The 23,068-nt window shown below is 39.1% G+C and overlaps 1 protein-coding gene across 21 annotated transcripts in view; it reads right to left on the reverse strand.

Moving 5' to 3' along the window:
• PEX5L (peroxisomal biogenesis factor 5 like) overlaps window positions 1–23,068 on the reverse strand; it is a 538,178-nt gene that overhangs the window by 73,904 nt on the left and 441,206 nt on the right. For 13 of the 21 annotated variants that reach the window (XM_067034079.1, XM_067034076.1, XM_067034069.1 and 10 more), the window contains 3 exons: window positions 20,438–20,564; window positions 19,016–19,112; window positions 8,809–8,904 (listed from right to left, as the gene is read on the reverse strand). In XM_067034079.1, the coding sequence (XP_066890180.1) occupies window positions 8,809–8,904; window positions 19,016–19,112; window positions 20,438–20,490 (246 nt within the window). In that variant the 5' untranslated portion in view covers window positions 20,491–20,564. The remainder of the gene's footprint in view (window positions 1–8,808; window positions 8,905–19,015; window positions 19,113–20,437; window positions 20,565–23,068) is intronic. The other 8 variants (XM_067034078.1, XM_067034081.1, XM_059064584.2 and 5 more) reach the window with 1 other exon arrangement.

The raw sequence follows: 23,068 nt of genomic DNA on the forward strand, positions 1-23,068 counted from the left end.
TATACTTTCACCCATTTCACCTATGTGGGTTTATCATAAGTCACTCGACATTAAGTCTCATCTATGCTTCATATCGTTTTTGAGAATCAACTTTTCTTTGTTTAAAATGGAAGAATATTGACTCATTATGAGATCAACATTGCCAGTTTCCTAATGAACTCACAACACATCTAATCTTTATGTGATCTTTCTACACTTTGACGTGGGAAGCATGTTAGCTAACATGACGTGCTAAGCTTTAGGAAATCTTAAGAAGTTAACCTCAAGATTCCTTCAATATTGCCCAAAGAATGTTTCCATATATTTTCAGAAGATTTTCTCTCTTTTGAATATTGAATTTAAGTCAGAGTGATTTAAGTAGTGTTTAATCCATTAATCTCTTCCACCTACTTCGAAGAGGTTACACTGTCATAGAAAGCAAGAGAAAATATGAGGGGGTGGTAGAGACAGATAATCTTCTTGGTAGGCGGGCACCCAAGTCAGAAGTTTCTTACATGATCCTATATTAACAAAAGGAGTTCAAAATAGTCTCCAATTCCCTTCAGTCATTTAATATTTCTGAGGTGCTTATCTGATGTTACATTGTTTTGAACATGACATTTCCTAGTTAAACTTAGAGATAAAGAAGGTCACTCACATTTCCAGACCAAGGAATTTCTAGTTAGCATTAAACTCTTTCACTATCTTGTTCTTAAACAGTAATTACCAATTTGCCTGTGCTTTTTCATATGGTGCTGCTGAGGGAAAGTTAGCCTGGAGTCTGAAGGAGAGTTACCTTGAGAGTTATGTCCTTTGAGATAGGACATAGAAATGGGAAGTTAGGAGGGAGCTTTCAATGATGCTTGTCAGGGCACAAAGTTCATCTTCTGTTAGTAAGTTAGTGACATTTCTTAAACACACATTAACGAAGAGATACTTAGGTGAAATAAATGCATTAGAGGAATAAGTTGCTAATATGTTCATTTATTTATCCAGCAAAAGTTTGTGGGGCCTCGTTCTGTACCAGCCTCTCTGAAAGGTGCTAAGAACATAAAGATAAGACACGGTCTCACCTGTAAGAGTTCAAAATCTCCATGTGGAGATGAATGTGTAAATCCACAATAACTATACCAGGGGTCCCAAACCCCCCGGCCATGGACTGGTACCAGTCCATGGCTTGTTAGGAACCGGGCTGCAGAGCTGGAGGTGAGCAGCAGGAGAGTGAGCAAAGCTTCATCTGCATTTACAGCCACTCCCCATCGCTTGCACTACTGCCTGAGCTCCACCTCCTGTCAGCATTATGGTGAGTTGTATAATTATTCCATTATAAATTACAACGTAATAATAAAGTGCACAATAGATGTAATGCACTTGAATCATCCCAAAACTATCCCCCCGCAAACCTTGGTCCATGGAAAAATTGTCTTCCACGAAACCGGTCCCTGGTGCTAAAAAGGTTGGGGACTGATGAACTATACCATGGGATAAACTGTACTTGATGATCTCCTGAGCTGCAAAATACCTGCAATTCTTCCAGATCTTTAAGGGCAGAGCTATCTTACTCAATTTTCTATTCCTAGCACCTAGCCCAGTGCCTGGCCCACAGAAGGAGTTTCAAACATGTTTGATGAATTTGTTGCTACATCCAGTTTATTTTGAAGGCTGAGGCATCTAGAGAGACTAACTAGCTAAACACAGTGCCAGATGCTGGCTGGCTCTTTCCCTCCGTGCTGACAGTGATAAGAGGTATTTTTGATGTGTTGTTGCAGGTGTGCTGCCTGCCCACGTGACCTCCTCTCTCCTCTGTTGACGCAGCACAGGTCGCTCTAGGGATCTCTGTTCCTGAGCCCCTGGGGCTCCTTCCCTGCTTCTCAATTCTGTGCCTCCCAGTGCATCTTTCCCAGGGACCTGTTGTAGCTGACAGAGTGTTTAGGCTTCTGGCTAGGAAGAAAATGCAGGAAGAAGTATGGAGGAAGCTCCTTCAGGGAAGAGGCATTATTTTTAAAGCCCCAAATAGAAGTATTTGGCTCTTTGTCCTAAAACTACAATACGCTGAGCCGAGATGAATTTGCAGTGATAAAATGTAAAATACGCAGGCAAAAAGCTTCACCCACATAAGGCCTCACAAGATCTAACCGTTCAACCTGGGCTTAAGCAATGTTAGTCTTCACACATAAACAGGTTCCCAGGTCACATAAGATATGCAATAAATGTGCACGCGGTGTTAGTTGTCTTTAGTAGAAGAGATGGAATTTTAGGGCATTTTAGCTCAACGTTAGTTTAATCGCATGTTGTCAGGTATTACATAGTGTAAGCATAGCCTAGTTCATACCATGCAGAGTATAAAACATGCCCAATGTTACTCCATGGCAAGATTGGTTGGTGTTACCTGCATTGTAATAAATGTGTCTCACTCACTGACACCGAGATTGAGACAGCCACAGAGGACACTTCATTACAGTCCCTGGTAGAAATCCATACGTCACAGACAGAATTGATTGTTTACATCAGCTATGAAAATGCAAATACTAAATTACATTAGAAGGTGATACGGCACTTTATAAGCAACAATAGATAGAAGTGTTTCTCACATTAGGTGATTAACAGTTAGCCATCCATCCATTAATTCAAAAAATATTAAATACTTACTAGGTACTAGGCACTGTTTTAGATATTGGGGTACAGTGTTAAATAAGAGAGAAGTTTCCTTTCCTCACAGAGGTTACATTTTAAAGTGGACAGAGAACAAACAGATAAATAAAAACAAATAAGCAAAGATGAAGTGATAAATATAAGGATGAAAAACAAAACTCTAGGTGCTGTGATAGCAACAGGTGGTCAGGTTCAGCTTTTCTGAGGTGTTGACACTCAAGCTAAAATGTGAATGACAAGAAGGACCCTGCCACATGAGGATCTGGGGGAAGAATGTTCCCTGCAGAGGAAAGACAGAGTGGGGCAGAACTAGAACAAAAAAGTTCACAATTTGTATGGAAACACAAAAGACCCCGAATAGCCAAAGCAATCTTGAGAAAGAAAAACGGAGCTGGAGGAATCAGGCTCCCAGACTTCAGACTATACTACAAAGTTACTAAACAAGACAGTATGGTACTGGCACAAAAACAGATATATAGATCAATGGAACAGGATAGAAAGCCCAGAGATAAACCCACGCACATATGGTCACCTTATATTTGATAAAGGAGGCAAGAATATACAGTGGAGAAAGGACAGCCTCTTCAATAAGTGGTGCTGGGAAAACTGGACAGCTACATGTAAAAGAATGAAATTAGAACACTCCCTAACACCATACACAAAGATAAACTCAAAATGGATTAAAGACCTAAATGTAAGGCCAGACACTATTAAGCTCTTACAGGAAAACATAGGCAGGACACTCCATGACATAAATCACAGCAAGATCCTTTTTGATCCACCTCCTAGAGAAAAGGAAATCAAAACAAAAATAAACAAATGGGACCTAATGAAACTTCAAAGCTTTTGCACGGCAAAGGAAACCATAAACAGGACAAAAAGACAACCCTCAGAATGGGAGAAAATAGTTGCAAATGAAGCAACTGACAAAGGATTAATCTCCAAAATTTACAAGCAGCTCATGCAGCTCAATATCAAAAAAACAAACAACCTAATCCAAAAATGGGCAGAAGACCTAAATAGACATTTCTCCAAAGAAGGTATACAGGTTGCCAACAAACACATGAAAGAATGCTCAACATCATTAATCATTAGAGAAATGCAAATCAAAACTACAATGAGATATTACCTCACACCAGTCAGAATGGCCATCATCAAAAAATCTACAAACAATAAATGCTGGAGAGGGTGTGGAGAAAAAGGAACCCTCTTGCACTGTTGGTGGGAATGTAAATTGATACAGCCACTATGGAGAACAGTATGGAGGTTCCTTAAAAAACTACAAATAAAAAAAAAAAAAAACTACAAATAGAACTGCCATATGACCCAGCAATCCCACTACTGGGCATATACCCTGAGAAAACCATAATTCAAAAAGAGTCATGGGGGCTTCCCTGGTGGCGCAGTGGTTGAGAATCCGCCTGCCGATGCAGGGGACACGGGTTCGTGCCCCGGTCCGGGAGGATCCCACATGCTGTGGAGCGGCTGGGCCCGTGAGCCATGGCCGCTGGGCCTGGGCGTCTGGAGCCTGTGCTCCGCAATGGGAGAGGCCACAACAGTGAGAGGCCCGCAAAAAAAAAAAAAAAAAAAAAAGGCAAAAAGAGTCATGTACCACAATGTTCCCTGCAGCTCTATTTACAATAGCCAGGACATGGAAGCAACCTAAGTGTCCACCAACAGATGAATGGATAAAGAAGATGTGGCACATATATACAATGGAATATTACTCAGCCATAAAAAGAAATGAAACTGAGTTATTTGTAGTGAGGTGGATGGACCTAGAGTCTGTCATACAGAGTGAAGTAAGTCAGAAAGAGAAAAACAAATACCGTATGCTAACACATATATATGGAATCTAAAAGAAAAAAATGGTCATGAAGAACCTAGGGGCAAGACAGAAATAAAGACACAGACCTACTAGAGAATGGACTTGAGGATATGGGGAGGGGGAAGGGTTAGCTGGGACAAAGTGAGAGAGTGGCATGGACATATATACACTACCACACATAAAATAGATAGCTAGTGGGAAGCAGCTGCATAGCACAGGGAGATCAGCTTGGTGCTTTGTGACCACCAAGGGGGTGGGAGGGAGATGCAAGAGGGAAGAGATATGGGGACACATGTATATGTATAATTGATTCACTTTGTTATAAAGCAGAAACTAACACACCATTGTAAAGCAATTATACTCCAATAAAGATGTTAAAAAAAAAATCAGTCCCTATGCTCACCTCTGTTTAAACATCTGTCAAATAAAATAATAAGTGTTTAAAAAAAAAGAGTGGGGACAGCAGGCAATGAGGCTGTTGTGCAAGAGGAATAGAGAGCGCAGCAGTGCCCCTGGAGCTTGTGAGGGGATTAGGCACAGAAGGAGGACCAGGTGCCAGGTCATGAGGCAGGATGATGACCAAAAAATATGAGGGTTTAATAATGGAATAGAATGTGAAATAGAAGGAATATTGGAATCAGTGATATAAAAATGGAGACTTTGGAAAAATTCAACTTGCTCCAGGCATGGTTTTCATCTGGGTCTTACTAGTGTTTAGAACAGTCTCTGATGAAGCTAGTCTGTGGTGCCATTTTTTTATTGGTCTTGAAGAATGTGGCACTTTTAGTTCTAAGAATCTTAGACTCTAATATGTGTCTATAGTTTACCACTTCTTCCTTGATTACCAATGTATACATGTTTATGATAGAACATTTGGAAAGTATAGGTAGCTAATGGAAGAAATCACTCCAAATCCAGCCACCCAAGGATAACTACTGTTAAGGTTTGGGCACTGACTCTCTTTATGCTTATACAGTGCAGTGATTCAGAATATGGACTCTGGAGTCTGGGTGAAAATCCTGACTTTGTAACTTGCTAAATGAGAGTTGTTCATTTTCAGTCTATCTTAATTGCTTATAAAATGCCACATAACTGTCCGCAATATCTTTAAGCCTCAGTTTTCTCATCTGCAGAATGAGAATAGTAATATTACCTTCCTCATAAGACTGCTGTGAGGATTGAGAATCCATGCAAAGCTCCTGAGGTGGTGCCTGGCACAGTATGTATTCTAACATGTTAGGTATTAAGCTACTATCATTTTACGAAGTTGGGATCATATTGTAGAACTGTCGGTATATAAATTATTCCAATTATCACTAGACATTTTTACATAATGTTACATATTTTTCTATGATGTAGGGTTTTTTTTTTTTTTTTGCGGTACGCGGGCCTCTCACCGTTGTGGCCTCTCCCGTTGCGGAGCACAGGCTCCGGACGCGCAGGCCCAGCGGCCATGGCTCACGGGCCCAGCCGCTCCACGGCATGTGGGATCTTCCCGAACTGGGGCACGAACCCGTGTCCCCTGCATCGGCAGGCTGACTCTCAACCACTGCGCCACCAGGGAAGCCCTATGATGTAGTTTTTAATGGTTACATAGCATTTTATTGTAGAGATGATAACTTAGTTAATTCTCTGTAATGGGACACTTGAGCTATTCCCAAATTTTCACTATTTAAAAAAATTCTACAGAGAAAATGTTGCAAACTTTCATGATAATATCTCTAGCATAAATTCTAAGAAGTGGCTGGGTCAAGGGGCATGTATATTTCCAAGACTTGGATCCGTTTTATTATGTCTTCTACTATGGATTTAGATTAAACCCTGGATAAGAATAATGCTGGGAAGTAAGTAGTTCACGTATGTGTTCAGTTTTGAAGGTCTGATTTACCATCAGCTTAGTGAAACACAACCCCGCCCCCATGCCTCACGCCTATTTTCTCCACACCTGTTCACACCTTCTGGTCAGCATCATCCTCCCTCATTCCTTAAGGAAGCTTCTCAGTTCCAGGCTTCCAGCTGAGCAAATGTGCTTACGATTTTCTGCTTTGCTGGGAATCTGTACTTACCATTCACTTCACTTGAAGCTACAAATGTATAGCATTCTTAATATATTAGAAATCCAAGCCCCTCATCTTATAATGAAGAAACTAAAGTAGAAGGGAGCAAATGTCTTGTCTGAGTTGGTCATCTGGTCCATGCCATTGTTAGACCACTACTCAAAGCTAGCTCATTTCTTTATCTCTTGTACCTAGTTCAGCAGCCAGCACATATAGATAGCCAGTAATGTTTGCTGAATGACTACTTCAAGTAACTTACAGCATTTTAGGATTTTGCAGCTGGAAAGGACCACAGAGGTGTGGAAAAATGAGACTTATATTGGTTAATAAGATGTTTGTTGTTATTTAGTTATTAGCAACAAGTTGGAATAACAACTCTGGTCTCTCAATTCCAAAGAGACAAGGAGAAGCCAGGAGAAAACAAGGCTTCCTGGGGTGAATGGGCGTCATGTAGAGAAGGGATTCACCTAATTTTGCCTTGTTCCAGAGAGGGCAAAGCCAGGGGTAAGAAAACTGGTAGTTGCTTGTAGGCCAATTTCAGCCTAATTCAGGGAAGAGCTTTTTTAATTGTTAGGATTGTCCAAAACGGAAACAGGTTTTCTTGAAAAGAAGTGAGTTGCCCTCAATTGAAAATGTTCAAGTAGAAACAGGGTATGTTTGAATAAATAGTCAAGTGTGTTTGAAAAGAAAAAAATTCGTTTTGTATGCCTGGTTGGGATAGATGACTTCTAAGGTCTCTACCAAAACTAAGATTAAGTGATTTTATGAATAGATACACAGATAAACAATTTTTTCCTTGTTGATATGTTATTTTGTAATTAAGTCTTTGTAATTAAGTCTTTTGAGTTTGAACTCGTGTCATTATAAATGGGACCAGAGAAACAAACATACCACTGTAAAGCAATTATACTCCAATAAAGATGTTAAAATATAATAATAAATGGGACCAGATAAATTATAAAGTCTTTACTGCTCCAAGATTCTATGGTTCTAAATCATCTTTTTAATGCTAATTCAGTGTCCTATACACAGTAGGAGCTCAAAAGAAAGCTTAAATTAGCTCTTAAGTCTGGAAAAATCTACATTTAAGATAAACTGAGCTACAGGCTCCATGCAGTTGAACAACTTGATTGAACTCAGCTGGTCTCAATCAAAGCTATCAGTTGATCATGTTCAAGAGCACTAAATATGCCTTAACTTTTATTTTAATTAAAAAAGTTAAAATTAAAAGAAGACATTTGGGTGGATTGTATTGTGATGAGATAAAAGTGTTCTCTTATTAGGTTTCTGAAAGATGATAGGAAATTTGGCTGGAATTATTTCCTAGAATATAAAGAATCTTTTTAATATTAAATTGAAAGTATAATTTAATTGCACTTCAAGTATGGAGTTACTGAAAGACTGCCTGTAGTATAATAATTTCATCCAAATTCTAGAGGTAAGATGGCCACATAAATGAACTATATTACAGGAGTACTTTCAGTTTTCAAGATTTCACATCAGTAATAGAAATAGAGGTCCTGGCAAGTTCATACTTGGGTTGGGTGAAAAGCTCAACTCTCAGTCTTCTAGCAAAGCTTTGGTGGGAATCATAGATGGCACCTGTGATGCACTCTTTGCGCGTCTACCCAGCACGGAAATGCATAAAAAACAGCAAAGGATACTTTTTTTGGCTTCCCTTTTCCCTTTCTTTCCTCCTTCTCTCTCCCTCTCTCTAGCTCTCTTTAGAAGGCTAAATAAGGAAAGTAATGTTCAAATTAAATGTTTCATTTGATTTATCAACATTGTCATTGTTTTGGACACCCTTAACAGTAGAAAAAAATTATGGCTCAAGCCAGATGGGCTATCCATTGATTAGAATATCTCAGCCCTGCCTTTTTTCCCGACCCAGTTAGAAAAATGTATACTATTTCAGGGGTAGTAAAACCTATGTTTCCGACATTGTGCTAGATGCCAGAGAGATAAAAACATCAGGCATGAACCCTGGCTTCACAGAAGCATAGCAAATGCATAGCATAGGTTCATCATGGGATGCACGCAAGGCTCAGAGTTTTCTGACTCAAGACTCCAGAAGTCACTGCTAATCTACCACAGAATTGGCATAAGAGGTGACATCTATTAGTCACCCCGGGTGGGAAGTCAAAAGTTCTCTGGTAACACGTCTCATTCTAACAATCATAGTCATGATTATTTCATGTCTATAAAGACCCATTTCATCTGTATCTTGAAGTTTGATTTTTTTGAATTCCACTCTCAGAAACATGAAACAGAAAAACAAACCAAAAAACTTACCTCCACTGCTGCTTTTGCCCTTTCAAATTCCTCTTCTAAGGAGTGGTTTCTGGAAAGCAATGTACTTCCCCAGCGCTGTTCTTTGGTCAGTCGAGCCTGAAATAAACCGAACACATGGTGTTATCGTTTCAGAATCACATAATACAAAAATACAAATATTTTTCCTTTTCCCATAGTCCCCTAGAGTTTAAGAAGCACCTGCAACTGATGCCATTTTTGGAGTACTTTTCAAGCATTAGAGTGTCCAAACTGGGAGGGTGCACGCATGCATCTTCGAACAGTGAGTCGCAGCCCTGGTCGTATTAAAAACAACGCCCAGGCCCAACCTCCCAAAGACCTTACTTTTCATTGGTCTTGGTTCAAGGCATTGATAGTTTAGTAAGTCTCCCCATGTGATTCCAATATGCAGCTAAGATGGAGAATCTCTATTAGTAGGCTAGACCTGGAAGCTGATGTTCGAGCTTTCAGCTTGTTAGGAGGACCAGGCTCAGGTGAAACTGTGAAAGTTGCAGACATGGAAGGTAGCTGCTAGGTCTTTCTCCTTATACTCAGCTGAGTTTTGTGCCGAATTCTCTTTCTTTTGCCTTCTCTCTGCTGGCACACATCTGTCTCACGTCCCATTTCCTCAGGACATTGCTCTCTGCTCAATAATAGTCACTTAGATAAAATCATGTCTGGTAATGCCAACTGCTTTGTCACAATTAACAGGCAATGTGATATACATCTTAACTTAGCTAAATGCAAATATTTCCAGAAGACCCCCACAAAGAGTTTGCTGGAATTTAAAAATTTTTATTATTTTAAATTTCACAAACAATGAATACATTCTTTTTGAAAAAAAATTAATCATGGAAAATAAGAGGTGTAATTCTAGACCTTTTTTCTTTGAAGTTACATATATTTATGGACCCATAGATAGAATATCGTAACGTGTTTCAAAAAGGTTTTTGAAACATAAACGATATGCTGTTCTGTGGTTTACCTTTTTCTACTCAACAAGGTACCTTGGAGAGTCTCCACATTTTGTACTTACAGATCTAGCTCAGTCTCTCCCAGGGATTTCCTAGTAAGTATATACGGTACATCGATTAAGAGCTCTATGAGCATTCACAGTGTTTCAATTTTTCTCCACGTAACTGCTTGCTTTCTTCTCTATCTTCTTTCTCTGCTGTGAGGTCCACGTGGATAAGATTTTGTCTGATAACTTTTGTACTGCCCCATGCCAAGCCCAGGGCATGACAAGCGATGCATGCCCCAAGGATGCCTGTGGACGGACTGCGGGAGGAGGGATTGCACTGCTAAGGCAGCTAGGCCTGGGGAGGAGGAGGAGAGAGGCTTGGAGTGGAGTCCCCGCCCCCTTTCACTGCAGGGCAGGCGTGGCTCCTCGGCCAGGTGGTACATTGCTGTCCTGCAGGGATGCTCAATCTCCACTTCTATGGGAATTACTTGAACAGGCTTGGGTCCCACCCCAGACCAACGAAGTGACCTCTGAAGGTGGAGCCCAGGAATTTAATTAAGTTTGAAAATTAAATTAAGTTTGAAAAGCTCCTGTGGTGATTTTGAAGAGCAGTCATGTTTGAGAACCAAAACTACAGTGAAACTTTGCTCTTCACCCAGCACTTACCATCTGTTCCACTCAGCTGCTTTTCATTCCTTCCCCACCATCACTGGTCCTCAAGAGGAACCCCCCTCTTTAATGATTATACAGTGGGAAAACCAGGGCTCACTAAATGCCAGATGCTGCTTCAAGTCCTTTACTTACTATAACTCATGTTGTCTTTTCAGCAGCCTGAGGTGGGTCCTACCATTAACTCCATGATTTTGAGGCACAGAGAGCAATTAATTAAAACTTGCCCCTAGTCTCACAGCTAGTGAAGTGGTAGGGCTGGTGCTTCTGGGCCATGTGCCTAAACACTGAACACACTGCCTCTCACGGGAGGCTGTGCTCAACCGGCCATTTTAGGAAGATGCAAAATATAGAAAAGCTGTCCCTTGGAGGTTCATGCATGGTTGAGGGTGTTAGCCAAGAAGCCGTCTAAAAGACTGTGGGCTGAAAATAAAAATAAAGTAATTATTAGGAAAATTTCTGAGCATAAATAACAGTCTTAGACTGCATTTTGCTTTAATGAATGTGAAAGGTTAATTTATTTGAACATTAATATATATTATATGTTTTCTCCTCCTTGATGTATTTATTCCCTGCTGTATCCCTGGCATCTCCTGCAAATAGTTGGTGCTCCATAAATAATCAGCAAATATTGGTTGAAAATATGTTGTCTGGTAATATATGAATGACTGAATTAAAGATATTTCTCTCAAGGTCTCCTGGCCAGACTGGAGTCTAAGGAGGGTTTGTAGATTGGGAGGGACTTGTTTTTTGTCCTGTGCCTGGAGTGGCAGAGCTCTGTGCTAGCAAGCCCTGGTTCGGGGGGTGGGGAGTGGCTGCAGGATGCCCAGGTGGGGTGCCTAGTAAAGAGCAAGACCTGTGAGCAGCTCAGCGTTGAGACCTCTGGAGCAGCGCCTGTGGTCCGAAATGGGAGGACCACGAGGGCAGGTCGGGGCCTGCCCTGGCATCAGTGCCTTGCTCTCTGGTAGGCCAGGCCCAGTGGCCATCACGAACAAGCATCCTCCTTTATTCTCTGGGCCCTGTGGAAGCTACTACCTTTTTCTAACCCAGACAATCGAGGCAGGAAGGGGGAGATTGATACAGGTTCCAGAGATTAGAATGTGAACATACCTTTTGGGGGGTCACCATTCAGCCCACTTCAACCCTCATCTGACATTCTTGGGTGACAATATATTTGATTAACAAATATAAAGGTGCAGATGATTTATAACCTTTTAGAATTGATAGCTTGTTCGGGTGGAATAGCCTGGTAGAGAAGTTAACCCCAAAGATGACAGTTCTTTACTGTCGTGTAGAAAGTTAATCAATCATACATCTAACTTGGTAAACTTATTTTGGCATTTCTTTCCCAACTGGCTATATAAATCTCTGTTCCTTAATCCTTTGCTTTTGGAACCAATTCTTTTGTCTTCCTGCTGGTTCCTTCATGAATGAAATAAACAAATAAATTTTTAAAAATGTGGGCACGTAGTAAGAAATAAACTTTGTGCATTTATACAATAATATCATGAATGACATTAGGAGAAGAAAGAGAAAGCACTAATATTTTTTCCCAAGGCACCTCCTTTTATTAGAGGCACTTTTCACCAGTGAAATATGATCTGTCTGTCCTGTGAAGCCTGACCTAACAGGACTCCATTACTGTCACTGGCTTCCCTTCATCAATGTTTCACGACCCAAGTGGATTATGAATCACAGGATGCAAAGCGTACCATATATCAGGAAGAAGAGGAAAATCTCTCTCAGGATTCTAGACTTACAGTTCATATTCTCTTTACTGCCTAAAACAGCAAGTGTAAATAGAAACTTACTGTGCAAATGAAATTTTATTTTGATAGTACAATTACTATTTAGGTAAGTGCTATTTTCCACATTGTTAGAAAAGCTTTATGTTATTACTGATTCAAATATTATCTACCTCACATTTTAAAGACATTTATTTTACCCAAGGAAGCATAAAATAAATGTTATAAAATATAAGAAGGTAGTGAATGTAAACAGAGGCAGTTTTCAAGCTGAGAGTAGTACACATCTAAAGGTTCTGAGACTTTTTAGCAACTCAGCAGTGTGCCCAGACATGCTGATTTAGGACTGAGAATGAAATACAGACTATAATACATAGTAAAGATCAGCCTTCTTTTCGAACAACACTTTAAAAAAAAATTTACATCTAATTTCATGACAGGCAAAACTGTAATATGGGAAAACATATAAATAATGCTTGTAAACTGCAGGTATTTTTTAGTATTTAACTAGAGGAATGATAAACGGGACAGTTACACCTGTAAGTCTGAGTTGCAGTTATTTTGGTAGCACAATGACTATAATAGCAGTTCTCAAGCTTTAGCATGCATTGGAATCACCTGCAGGTCACATTCAACCACAGTTTGCAGGGCTCCACCCCCATGGGTTTCTGAGACAGTAGGCGTGCGGTGGGCAGTAGAATCATCTTTTCTAACAAGTTCCCAGGTGATGCTGATACTGCTGGTCCAGGGACCACACTGTGAGAACTTCTGATCCAAAAATTGACATTATGTTCACATAGGTGGAACTCTGGAGTTTACAAATATACTCTGATATAGGCATTTCTTTTCTTCTTTGCATGATTTTGAAAAATGCTCCACAGTTAACAGCAACCTCCTGGAAATGCCTTGGCTTTAAAAACAGCATTTTAATTGGTTTAAGCTAATTGGATTTTAGGGTATTACAGTCTCCAAAGAAGAAAGCATTTAATTCCCCCAGCTGTCGATTGCACTGAATGATCGGCACTAGGTGAAGGGAAAGAAGAAAGAATTAAATAACACTAAAAATAATATTATATTTTGTTCTCTTTATTCAAAATTATGACTGTGATCAAAATTATGATTTGCAAATGACTATATTTGTGGCTGTCATTGTCTTAGCATAATTTTGTTGGCTACCCTCTGCAGCAGTTGTTGATAGCTTTTCATACAATTGCTAGAGATCTTCCACAGAAACACATTTGAAAAAAGCTCAGCATCTTTCCAAAAGAATTGAAGGAGAAAAGGGATCTGCTTAACTGTAGAAAAAAATATATAACAACTAGCAGACCTTATATAACGGCCATTAAAAGCATACTCTCTGAAGTCAGACTGCCTGGGGTCAAATCCTGGTTTACCATTTACTGTTAATGGTGACCTTGGACAAATTAATCTCTATAATCCTCAGTTTTTTTCTTTTTTTCTTTTTTTTTGGCTGTGGGATCTTGCGGCCTGTGGGATCTTAATTCACAAACCCCAGGGCCCTTGGCAGTGAAAGCATGGAGTCCTAACCATTGGACAGCCAGGGAATTCCCAATTCTCAGTATTCTCATCTGCCAAGTGTATATTCACTTATGGAGTCCATATAAGACTCAAGTGCAATAATTCATGTAAATAATACACACAAAATGTTCAGTACATTAAAACTGGCTTTTGGGACTTCCCTGGGAGTCCAGTGGTTAAGACTACACCCTCCCAATGCAGGGGGCATGGGTTTGATCCCTGGTTGGGGAACTAAGATCCCGCACATCAGCGACGTGGCCGAAAAAAAAATAAACAACAAAAAAATTGGCTTTTGTTATTATCATTTTTCTGGTTAGCGCTTATCAGGTGTGACTCTGGAAATTCATTTAAAAAATCTGTGTTTACAACACTTGTTTAGTGGTTTTTACAGACTAGTTGGACTTATGCTAGAAGAGATTATCTGAACACTTGCCTCATTAAGATGGTCAGGATATTTTTTCTTAATCAGTCAACAGACATTTATCATTGAAAGCATACAAAAAGCCTGTACCTTATGTGTCAAGAGCAAATTCCCAAAGTTTTGTGCAAATGTGGGCAGCACATGGTTCCCATCTTCCTCCAACTATGAAATTCTATGTTATGGAACATCAAGGCAAGTCAGGGCTGATTTTTAAAGGGGATGGACAGTCTATTAGCATGCATAACTAAAAATTATTTTTGGAACTAGCCTCAAAATGATAAAAGAATAAAAATTTTTCCTTTTTTTCCTGTCCTTTAACCATTAGCTTCTACTTTTGAATTTTGTAATTTGACAAACATTTTGTTTCTCCTTTTTGCTAGCATCCCTTATTTTTTCACTTTAAAAAGTATTTGTTGAGTACCTAGTATGTGTAGATTTTCTACTATGCTGAAAATGATCTTCAGATTTCTTTCCTTCCTTTTTGCTTTCCTGCTGTTCTTGTTTTCCTGCCTTCTTTGCTTTGTTCCTTTCTTCCATCTTCCCTTGCTTTCTTCCTCATTGGCAGCTCACTGTGTGTGGCCAGGAGGGGAAAAGGTATATTGATGCAGCTCCTGTGCTGTCTTCCAAAAAGCAACACTGTATTTACAGTGTACTATCTAATTGTTTCTACTAGACATAAAGGTCTTCATACTTCTTATAATCTCTCTCATCTTTCTAACTTTTCCACTGCCTCACTTATGCTTTTATGGATAGTAGACATTCAATCTCATTTGTTGAACTGAAATGGAACGAAATGGAAGCCATTAGCATTTCTAAGAGTAAGAGGTTGAGAATGAATTTGGGAGGGGAGGCACAAAATTATGTATGGCCTCAGATAGGATGACAATCCTAATTCATTTTACAAAGTTTCTGGAGGAAAGTGATATTCTTTAAAATCACTTAACTCATATTAACCCTATAAACTAAGTAATAATCAGGGCTTGCAATGAGAAGGGAAATCGATGGTCTTGTGAGTTCTCTTAGGCGGATAAGCTAGATGTGGCTGATAGGAGGTGACGTGTGATGAAGAACAAGGGCTTTAGAAGCTGATGGGTGTGATTTGAATGCTGGGTCCTCTCCATTCTAGCTGAGTCACCTTGGGAAAATTACTTCTGTTCTCTAAGATGCATTTCTCGTCTGAGAAATGGAGATAACATTAATTCCCAAGATTATTGTAAACATTTCAAATAATATATTAGAAATATCTTACATTTCCATTAACATGCATTTCCTTTTACATTATTCCTTTAAAAATTTAGAAAACATATCTGCACTTTTAAAGTTTAGATTGTTCTGGTTTGGGATACTGACAACTTGATGGAATTTTGACAATGTGGAAGGAAGCATTTGCTCTGCCAAAATCAGCAAAATCAGAGCGTTACAAGATTGTGACTCAGCATTTGGAGAGCCTGGCTGCCCCACCTTCTCATGAAGTCCAGCTTAGGGTGGCAAGAGCCTGTCTTGGAGTGCTCCTTCCAGGGTCCAGACTTGAAAAAGAAATGTGTGAACCATCACTCTCCGGCAGAAGTAGGATTCTTTTCCTTTTGCCTCACCACTATCTCATGGAAAAGCTAATTTTATATCATTACCTTCTGTGTTTTTCTTCAATTTTTCAAATGCTTTTTAATTTTTCAGATTGCACGATTTCTTTAAATAATTAACTCCAGGGAATACAAATAACACAGTTTGCATAATATCAAGAAACTTTATTCTTCAAATATACAGAGATTATACAATTTATTATAATCTCCTGCCACTCTGATCAGTATATTCAAAACACTATTTGAAAGAGACTAGTCTATGTTTTTCTTTTTCATTTGAAAATGAACAAACATGAGAATTCTCATTGACAGCTTTCATTCTCTTTGTGATTCTGAAATATGATTTTTGAGCAAAGCTTGTAAATAGCTCCTCACCTGTTGAACTAAGATAATTTATGTTGGCTTGAGGGAGAAGAAGGCATTTCCTTGATTTTCCTATGAACCATCTGAGTGACAGTGGAGCAGTAACAAATTTTGGTAAGCTGAAATTGTTTACTTGAATAGTTCGCAAGTCAGTTTAAATCGAATTTTTATACCACTTCATCATCTTATTTACATAAAGATATCATATATTTAAGAGCAGTATGCTTCTAACAGTAAAAACACCTTTCTGTCTTTTATTACAAGCAGATGAATCAGTCTATTCTCTTGCTGTTCCATTTGAGTGACTTAATATTTTAGATGATTAAATCCCAAATTCATGAAATTTTCCTATTTAACCATAGGCTGGAAGTAAAACTAGGAGACTATAAATTTCCTTAGTTTAGGCAAATCTTGTTAAGTAAACATGCAGTGTTTTTTAAGAAAACAATTTAAGGGATGAATGCTTTACAAATAATTGGTAACCTTCTAAAATAATTCACTATGATTTATCTAGACAGAACTATCTCAGGGCATTTTACATTATATTTTGGAGGACAATGTTGGGAATCTCATACAAATTTTCCAAAGCACATTGTGTTTTCTTAAAGGCACAGTGGTGGGTAAGTGGAAGGACAATGTGGTGGGATGAAATCAGACAACCAGTGGGAGAGTAGCAGTCATTGGAATAATAAGATAAATACATTGTGGGTCTACATGGCAACCGAGGACCCCAGCTGATCCTCCTCCCCTCCACCTCCGTGTGGAAGAGCCCACCTGTGCCAAGCCTTACCCTGCTGCAGCGACTAGTGTTCTCCTGCTATATTAAATTGTTCCAGGGACTTCCCTGGCGGCAGAGAGGTTAAGAATCCACCTGCCTATGCAGGGGACAAGGGTTCGAGCCCTGGTCCGGGAAGATCCCACATGCCGCGGAGCAACTAAGCCCGTGTGCCACAACTACGGAGCCTGTGCTCTAGAGCCAGTGAGCCACAACTACTAAAGCCCGGGCGCCTAGAGCCCGTGCTCCGCAACAAGAGAAGCCACCTCAATGAGAAGCCCGCGCACCACAACGAAGAGCAACCTCCGCTCTCCGCAACTAGAGAAGAGCCCGAATGCAGTAACGACGACCCAACACAGCCATAAATAAATGAATGAATAAATAAATAAATAAAATTTTTTAAAAATAAATTGTTCCAAGGATTCCAGTTTACAAAACAGTACCAATTATTTAGCTGAGTCTAAATCTCTAATGTGGGCTTCCCTGGTGGCGCAGTGGTTGAGAGTCCGCCTGCCGATGCAGGGTACTCGGGTTCGTGCCCCGGTCCGGGAAGATCCCACATGCTGCAGAGCGGCTAGGCCCGTGAGCCATGGCCGCTGAGCCTGTGCGTCCGGAGCCTGCGCTCCACAACGGGAGAGGCCACAACAGTGAGAGGCCCGCGTACCACACACAAAAAAAAAAAAAAATCTAATGCACTTATCAAGAAACATTTCTCTAATAAATGTTATCAATTTGCTTTTTAAAAAGGTACACTCAGAATGAACAAAGATGAAGAAAATACATTTTCACGCTACACTTATATAATTCATTAAGCTTCCCAGGGTTATTTGTTCTGGAAGTTAGCTGACTTGTTTTCCGACTGAGTTCTGGGAGCGGTAATGCCCACCTCTCTCTTGTGGAGGGCGAGATGCATGTGGAGGTGCTGTTAATGGCCTAGGTTTCCAGATGCCTTCCATTTCCTATCTGCGTCCTCCTGCCCTCTGCCACTTACTGGTTGTGAGTGTGTTGATATTTTCCTTACTCTCACTGTGCCTTAGTTTCCCCCCTCTATAAAATGGGGTTAAAAAGTACACTTAACTCATAGAGTCATTGGTCAGGATCAAGTGAGCTAATTAATATGTCTTAGAAGGTCTTCTCATAGCACTCAATAATATTTGCTATTATCATAATTATCCCTTTACTCACATCAGACAATATATCTTCCCTCTTAGTTTCAATACCTTATCTAGTAAATTCAAGAAAATCACTCTTGCTCATTTCATCCCACTTATTTCCAACTGGATTGTAGATGCATGAACGTGGACACATTTCTTAAGAGATCAAGACTGTACCCTTGCAAAGTGTTTGAGCAAATGAAAACACTGAGGCTGATGGTCCTTCTTGGCCCAGCCAAGGTCACTAGTCACAGGCAAACCAGTTACATTGGAGTCGAGGGTCAAGTAGCAGACAGACAGGTCTGGTTCATGCCCTACTTCCACTGGTGATTAGTTGGGTGACCCTGTAAAAGGATTTTGACTTTACCAAGACTCTTCAAAGACATTTAAAGTGAGGCCAATAATAATTCACAGGATTACTTGAGTATTAGATATATGAAAAGCACAAGGTGCTAATACTTAGAGGGTACTCACAAATGGTAGGTCTTAGTATTATCATGATTGTTAATACTATAATTATTTATTCCTTAGCAACAAGTTTATTTTAATGTGACAGTCAGGATGCTGATGTGTGAGTACCTTGGTCTGTAGGGCAAAGTTGTGAATGAATGCTCAAGATGTAATTTCCTCTTCTTTGTGCCTGTTACATAAGTTGTGCTAATACTGGAGTAGAACAGATTTTGTATTGGAAAATAATGTAACAGTGAGTGGTAGAACAAGGAAATAGTGTTAAGTACATGGTGAGTTCATCGACACATTTTCTAGCCAAATCTATCTATCTGTCTATCATCTATCTATCTATCTATCTATCTATCTATCTATCTATCTATCTATCTATCTATCATCAGTTATTTTAAGCATTGAGATAGATACTGAGTGAGAAAGCATATGAAATAGAAAATACGGAAAAAATACTTCAGATTTTTCTGGTGAAATTTTAAATATTTATGACATAAATTATCTATTAGAAAAGATAGGCGCATTGAGGAATTGGTTTTGTTACCTGTGTTGGAGGCACCAATTCCAGCTCCGCAGCCGTCTCAGAGTTCAGGGCGCTTTTCCCACCACTCAGTTCTGGCTGAGATCTGTGCTCTGAGGACCTATAAGGGACGCATGGAGGAAGTTAATGTAAATCGAGAAGCGAATTCACCTAGAAACCCAGTCAAGAAATCTGGTTAATTTGGATCGTTGAGAACCATGGTAACAAAGCTCTCAACAGACTTTTGATGAAAAAGATAACATATATTTCCATTATAATGACCACGTTTGGAATTTAAGTGGCTGCAATGTGTTATTGTCTCTGACTGATTTAGAATTCAGGTCAGTTATACGCAAAAAGTAAATAACTGCAAAACCATTTTTGTTACAGAGAGTTCTGCTTCATTAAAAAAGTAATTTTTGGGTGGGGAGGGGAGCTTCTCACAAAGTGTCTCAGTGAGATTTGATCTCTATATAGAATTTGAAATGTCATAATAAATGGAGATGTGTGACGGGCAACCAGAGTCTGAAACATGCCGTCCTTTGGGAAGCTTGAAAAACATGGTAAAATTCAAGTGGCTAGTTTTTCTCATGGGCATTCATGGAATATGCTTAATTAGTGCATTATCCGACAGTGGTGATTAAGAAAGTCAGAAAGGTTACCTGTGTAGCCAAAAACATTTAATTTAACTATCATTCATGTTGTACATTAAATATACACATATGTGAAAATACACATGCACATATTTTGATTGATTGGCTCAGTTACATGTTCAGAAAATTATCAACAAATATTGGATAAATATTGAATATCAAATTATGAATCTACCAAAATCCTTATTGGCTGAATTTTTGACAATTCAGATGAAATAATTTCGTTTTAGAAGCCACAATTATTAACATTAATAGGGGGTTATAAATGGCAGCAAGTAACTGGATTGATTTAATTCTTTGGCTATTTCAGTAGACAAGTATATGACACATAAATGGCTATTTTCTTTTTTTTTTTTAGTTTTCTTTTAAAATATTTTAATTTATTTTTAGAATTTAAAAAACTTTATGCAATTTTTAAAGGTTACACTCCATTTACAGTTATTACAAAATATTGGCTATTCCCCGTGTAGTACAATACATCCTTGTAGCCTATCTTACACCCAATAGTTTATACTTCCCACTCCCCCATCCCTATACTGCTTCCCCAACTGAAAACTACTAGTTTATTCCCTGTATCTGCAGGTCTGCTTCTTTTTTTGTTATATCCACTAGCTTGTTATATCTTTTAGATTCCACACATGTGATATCATACAGTATTTGTCTTTCTCTGTCTGATTTATCTTGTTTAGCAGAATGCCCTCCAAGTCCATCCATGTTGCTGCAAATGGCAAAGTTTTGTTTTTTTTTTTACGGCTACGATAAATGACTATTTTCTGATATTAAAATATCTTACCATAAAAGTTCTTTTGATCCAGTTCTAGATGAGCTTGATTTTCTCTCTGCCATGGGATGTCCCTTGCTATTTCGATCTCCATGAAACTTAACATCGTCCCATTTTTCCAGTTGTGTTTGAATGTCTACTAAGGAGACAAGAAGGGGGTGAGGGGGATGGGGGAGAATACGAGGTGCAGAGAGAAGAAGAGAGATTAAGACTGAGAAGTCTTATACAAGTGAACTTTAATTAACTGATGTTCTTCTACCCCAAGACCAAAGGCTGCAAGAAAATTAATTAAAACAGGTACAGCTAAATAAATATGAGACCTATTAAGAGAAATGGGATTGCTTTTACAGTTAATCAAGTATATTTTTTTACCTGAATTAATTTCAAGAGCTGTGTGCATTTTGAATTTTGTGAATGAGCCCATGGGATCTGGTAAAGAAAGCATATGGAGTACTATCCTATGGGCCTCCAGCTAAGAGGTGGCTTTGAGGCATTTCTGGCACATTTCTGGAAAGAAATTCTGTTTAAAGAGATGAGCCTTGTTATTAAAAGGAGGTGGGAAGAAACTGGAACACTTTTTTACAGGTTTTGTTATAGACTACCTAATTTTTCACCAAAGAAGGGAATTTATAGTGGGGATAGAGAGGAAGGAGGAAATGGAGAAAGTTAGTGTATGCTAGGACCATCGTCTCCCTGTGGCTTAATTCTTACAAAGAACCTGGCTGGTTCCCTCTCATGAACAGGTGTGTGACTGTGAACAATCCACTTAGACAACCTTAGGGGCCAGTGTTTTCATTTATAAAAAGGTAGGTTTGCAGTCAGTGTTCTCTAAAGTCGTTTAAACTAAGAATTTTTATGACTTCTTCACAAGACATTTTCTCAAAAGCGGAGAAATGAAAGTATCATTTATGTGTTTATTATATTATATTGTAATGTATTTAACAATATATCCTTATGCATATGTATAAATTTCACTTATTGAAATGGAATAAACCTAGAACACATGGATGAGGAGGAAATAATTATAAAATTTTCCTCCAGAGAGACAGGCCTCAAAACGTGACGTGGCAGAGGAGCGCAGATCCTGTGTGTACAACCAGTTTGAGCAGCGCGTTGGTTCTCTTCCCTTTCTCTATGATCTATCCTTGGTGAGATCATCTACACCCATGACTGTGATGGCTATTCATAGTCTTCTGACTTTCAAATCTCTATTTCCTGCTTGGTTCTCTTTCCTGAGTTCTAGATTTACACATTTAACAGTCCATTGGACATCTCTACAGAGAAGCTCCACAGTTTCCTCATACATAACAGGTTCAAAACTGAACTCGACAATTTCCACCTTGACATCCCCCCCACCCCCGCCTTCTCTTCTTGTACCCTCATCACAGAGTTTGGCACATTCTATATCTCTTCCTTGCTGGCATGCATATATCTACCCAGTCCACAAGTCTTGTTTTTATTTATTTATTTTTGAACCCGTCTCCCTCTCACTATCCCCTCTGTCACTCTCTTACATGCCTGCATTGTCTCCCTGCCTCCATTCCTTTCTCCACACATCCAAAAGAGAAAAATTTTTCTAAAATAGAATCTGTTGATGTCACTCCTCTGAGTAAAAACCCTTCAACCCTGCCCTCCCCCCAAACTTAACGGCCTGGCATCCAAGAACTCCCATTATCTGACCCCTGGTGACTCTCAGATTTATTTCTCAGTACTCTACCATTCTTGAATACTGTAGCAGTGCTTGTATTTGCTTGAAAAGGCATCTTTCTGTGTTCGTCTACTTGTGTGTGACTCCCTTTCTCTTCTGCATCAGGAATGCCCTGCCCTTCCTTCCCACCTCTCTCTGTTTCATATTTTTCATCTGGCAAATTCTTACTCAACCTTCAAGACTGCTCATATAGTACCTCCTATAAGGCACCTTCTATAACCCCCTGGCTGGGTGAGGGGCTTAACCTGGGCTTTTCTTTATTGCAGCACATAGTACATATTTTATTATAATTATCTTAATCATTTTTCTATGTCTCCACTAGACTGTAAACTTACTAAGGGGCAGGAAGCTTATATTATTTATCTTTGTATTTCCAGCACATAGTATGGAACACAACAGATATTTAGAGAAATGTTTACTGAACAAATGAATAAATTAATTCATGGCCATCTAACATGTATATATCACAGTGCTAAGCGATTTTACATATATGTATATCCCCTTTAACCTTTGTAACTTTATGGATAAGTTACTAATATGCTCATTTTATGGATACTTACCCATCCATGTTTCCCTTGGCTTTCTGAAATAACTGTTACCTTTCTTTCTCTTAAGAAAGGAGAGCTTAATTGACTGGTTCCATGATCTGAGGTTAAGGTCTCCTTTCTCAGGAAGATGTACAGTGGAGAGAAGTACAGGCTTTGAAGTTAATTAGAGCTTGGCTCAAATTCTAGCTCTTCCTCAGACTAACTGGGATCTTGGGCAAGTTATTTAAATTTGAAAATTTGGTTCCTCATTCATTTCAAAGAGTTGTGATGAATTAACAGGCTAATATATGTAAATCATGTAGCACAGTTCTGGACATTGTAAGTCATCAGTGAATGGTAGCTGTTATTATTGTATTGGACGTATACCCACACATGTTACATGTTACT

Source organism: Kogia breviceps, chromosome 5, assembly GCF_026419965.1.
Source record: "Kogia breviceps isolate mKogBre1 chromosome 5, mKogBre1 haplotype 1, whole genome shotgun sequence".
NCBI classification, from domain to species: Eukaryota; Metazoa; Chordata; class Mammalia; order Artiodactyla; family Physeteridae; genus Kogia; species Kogia breviceps.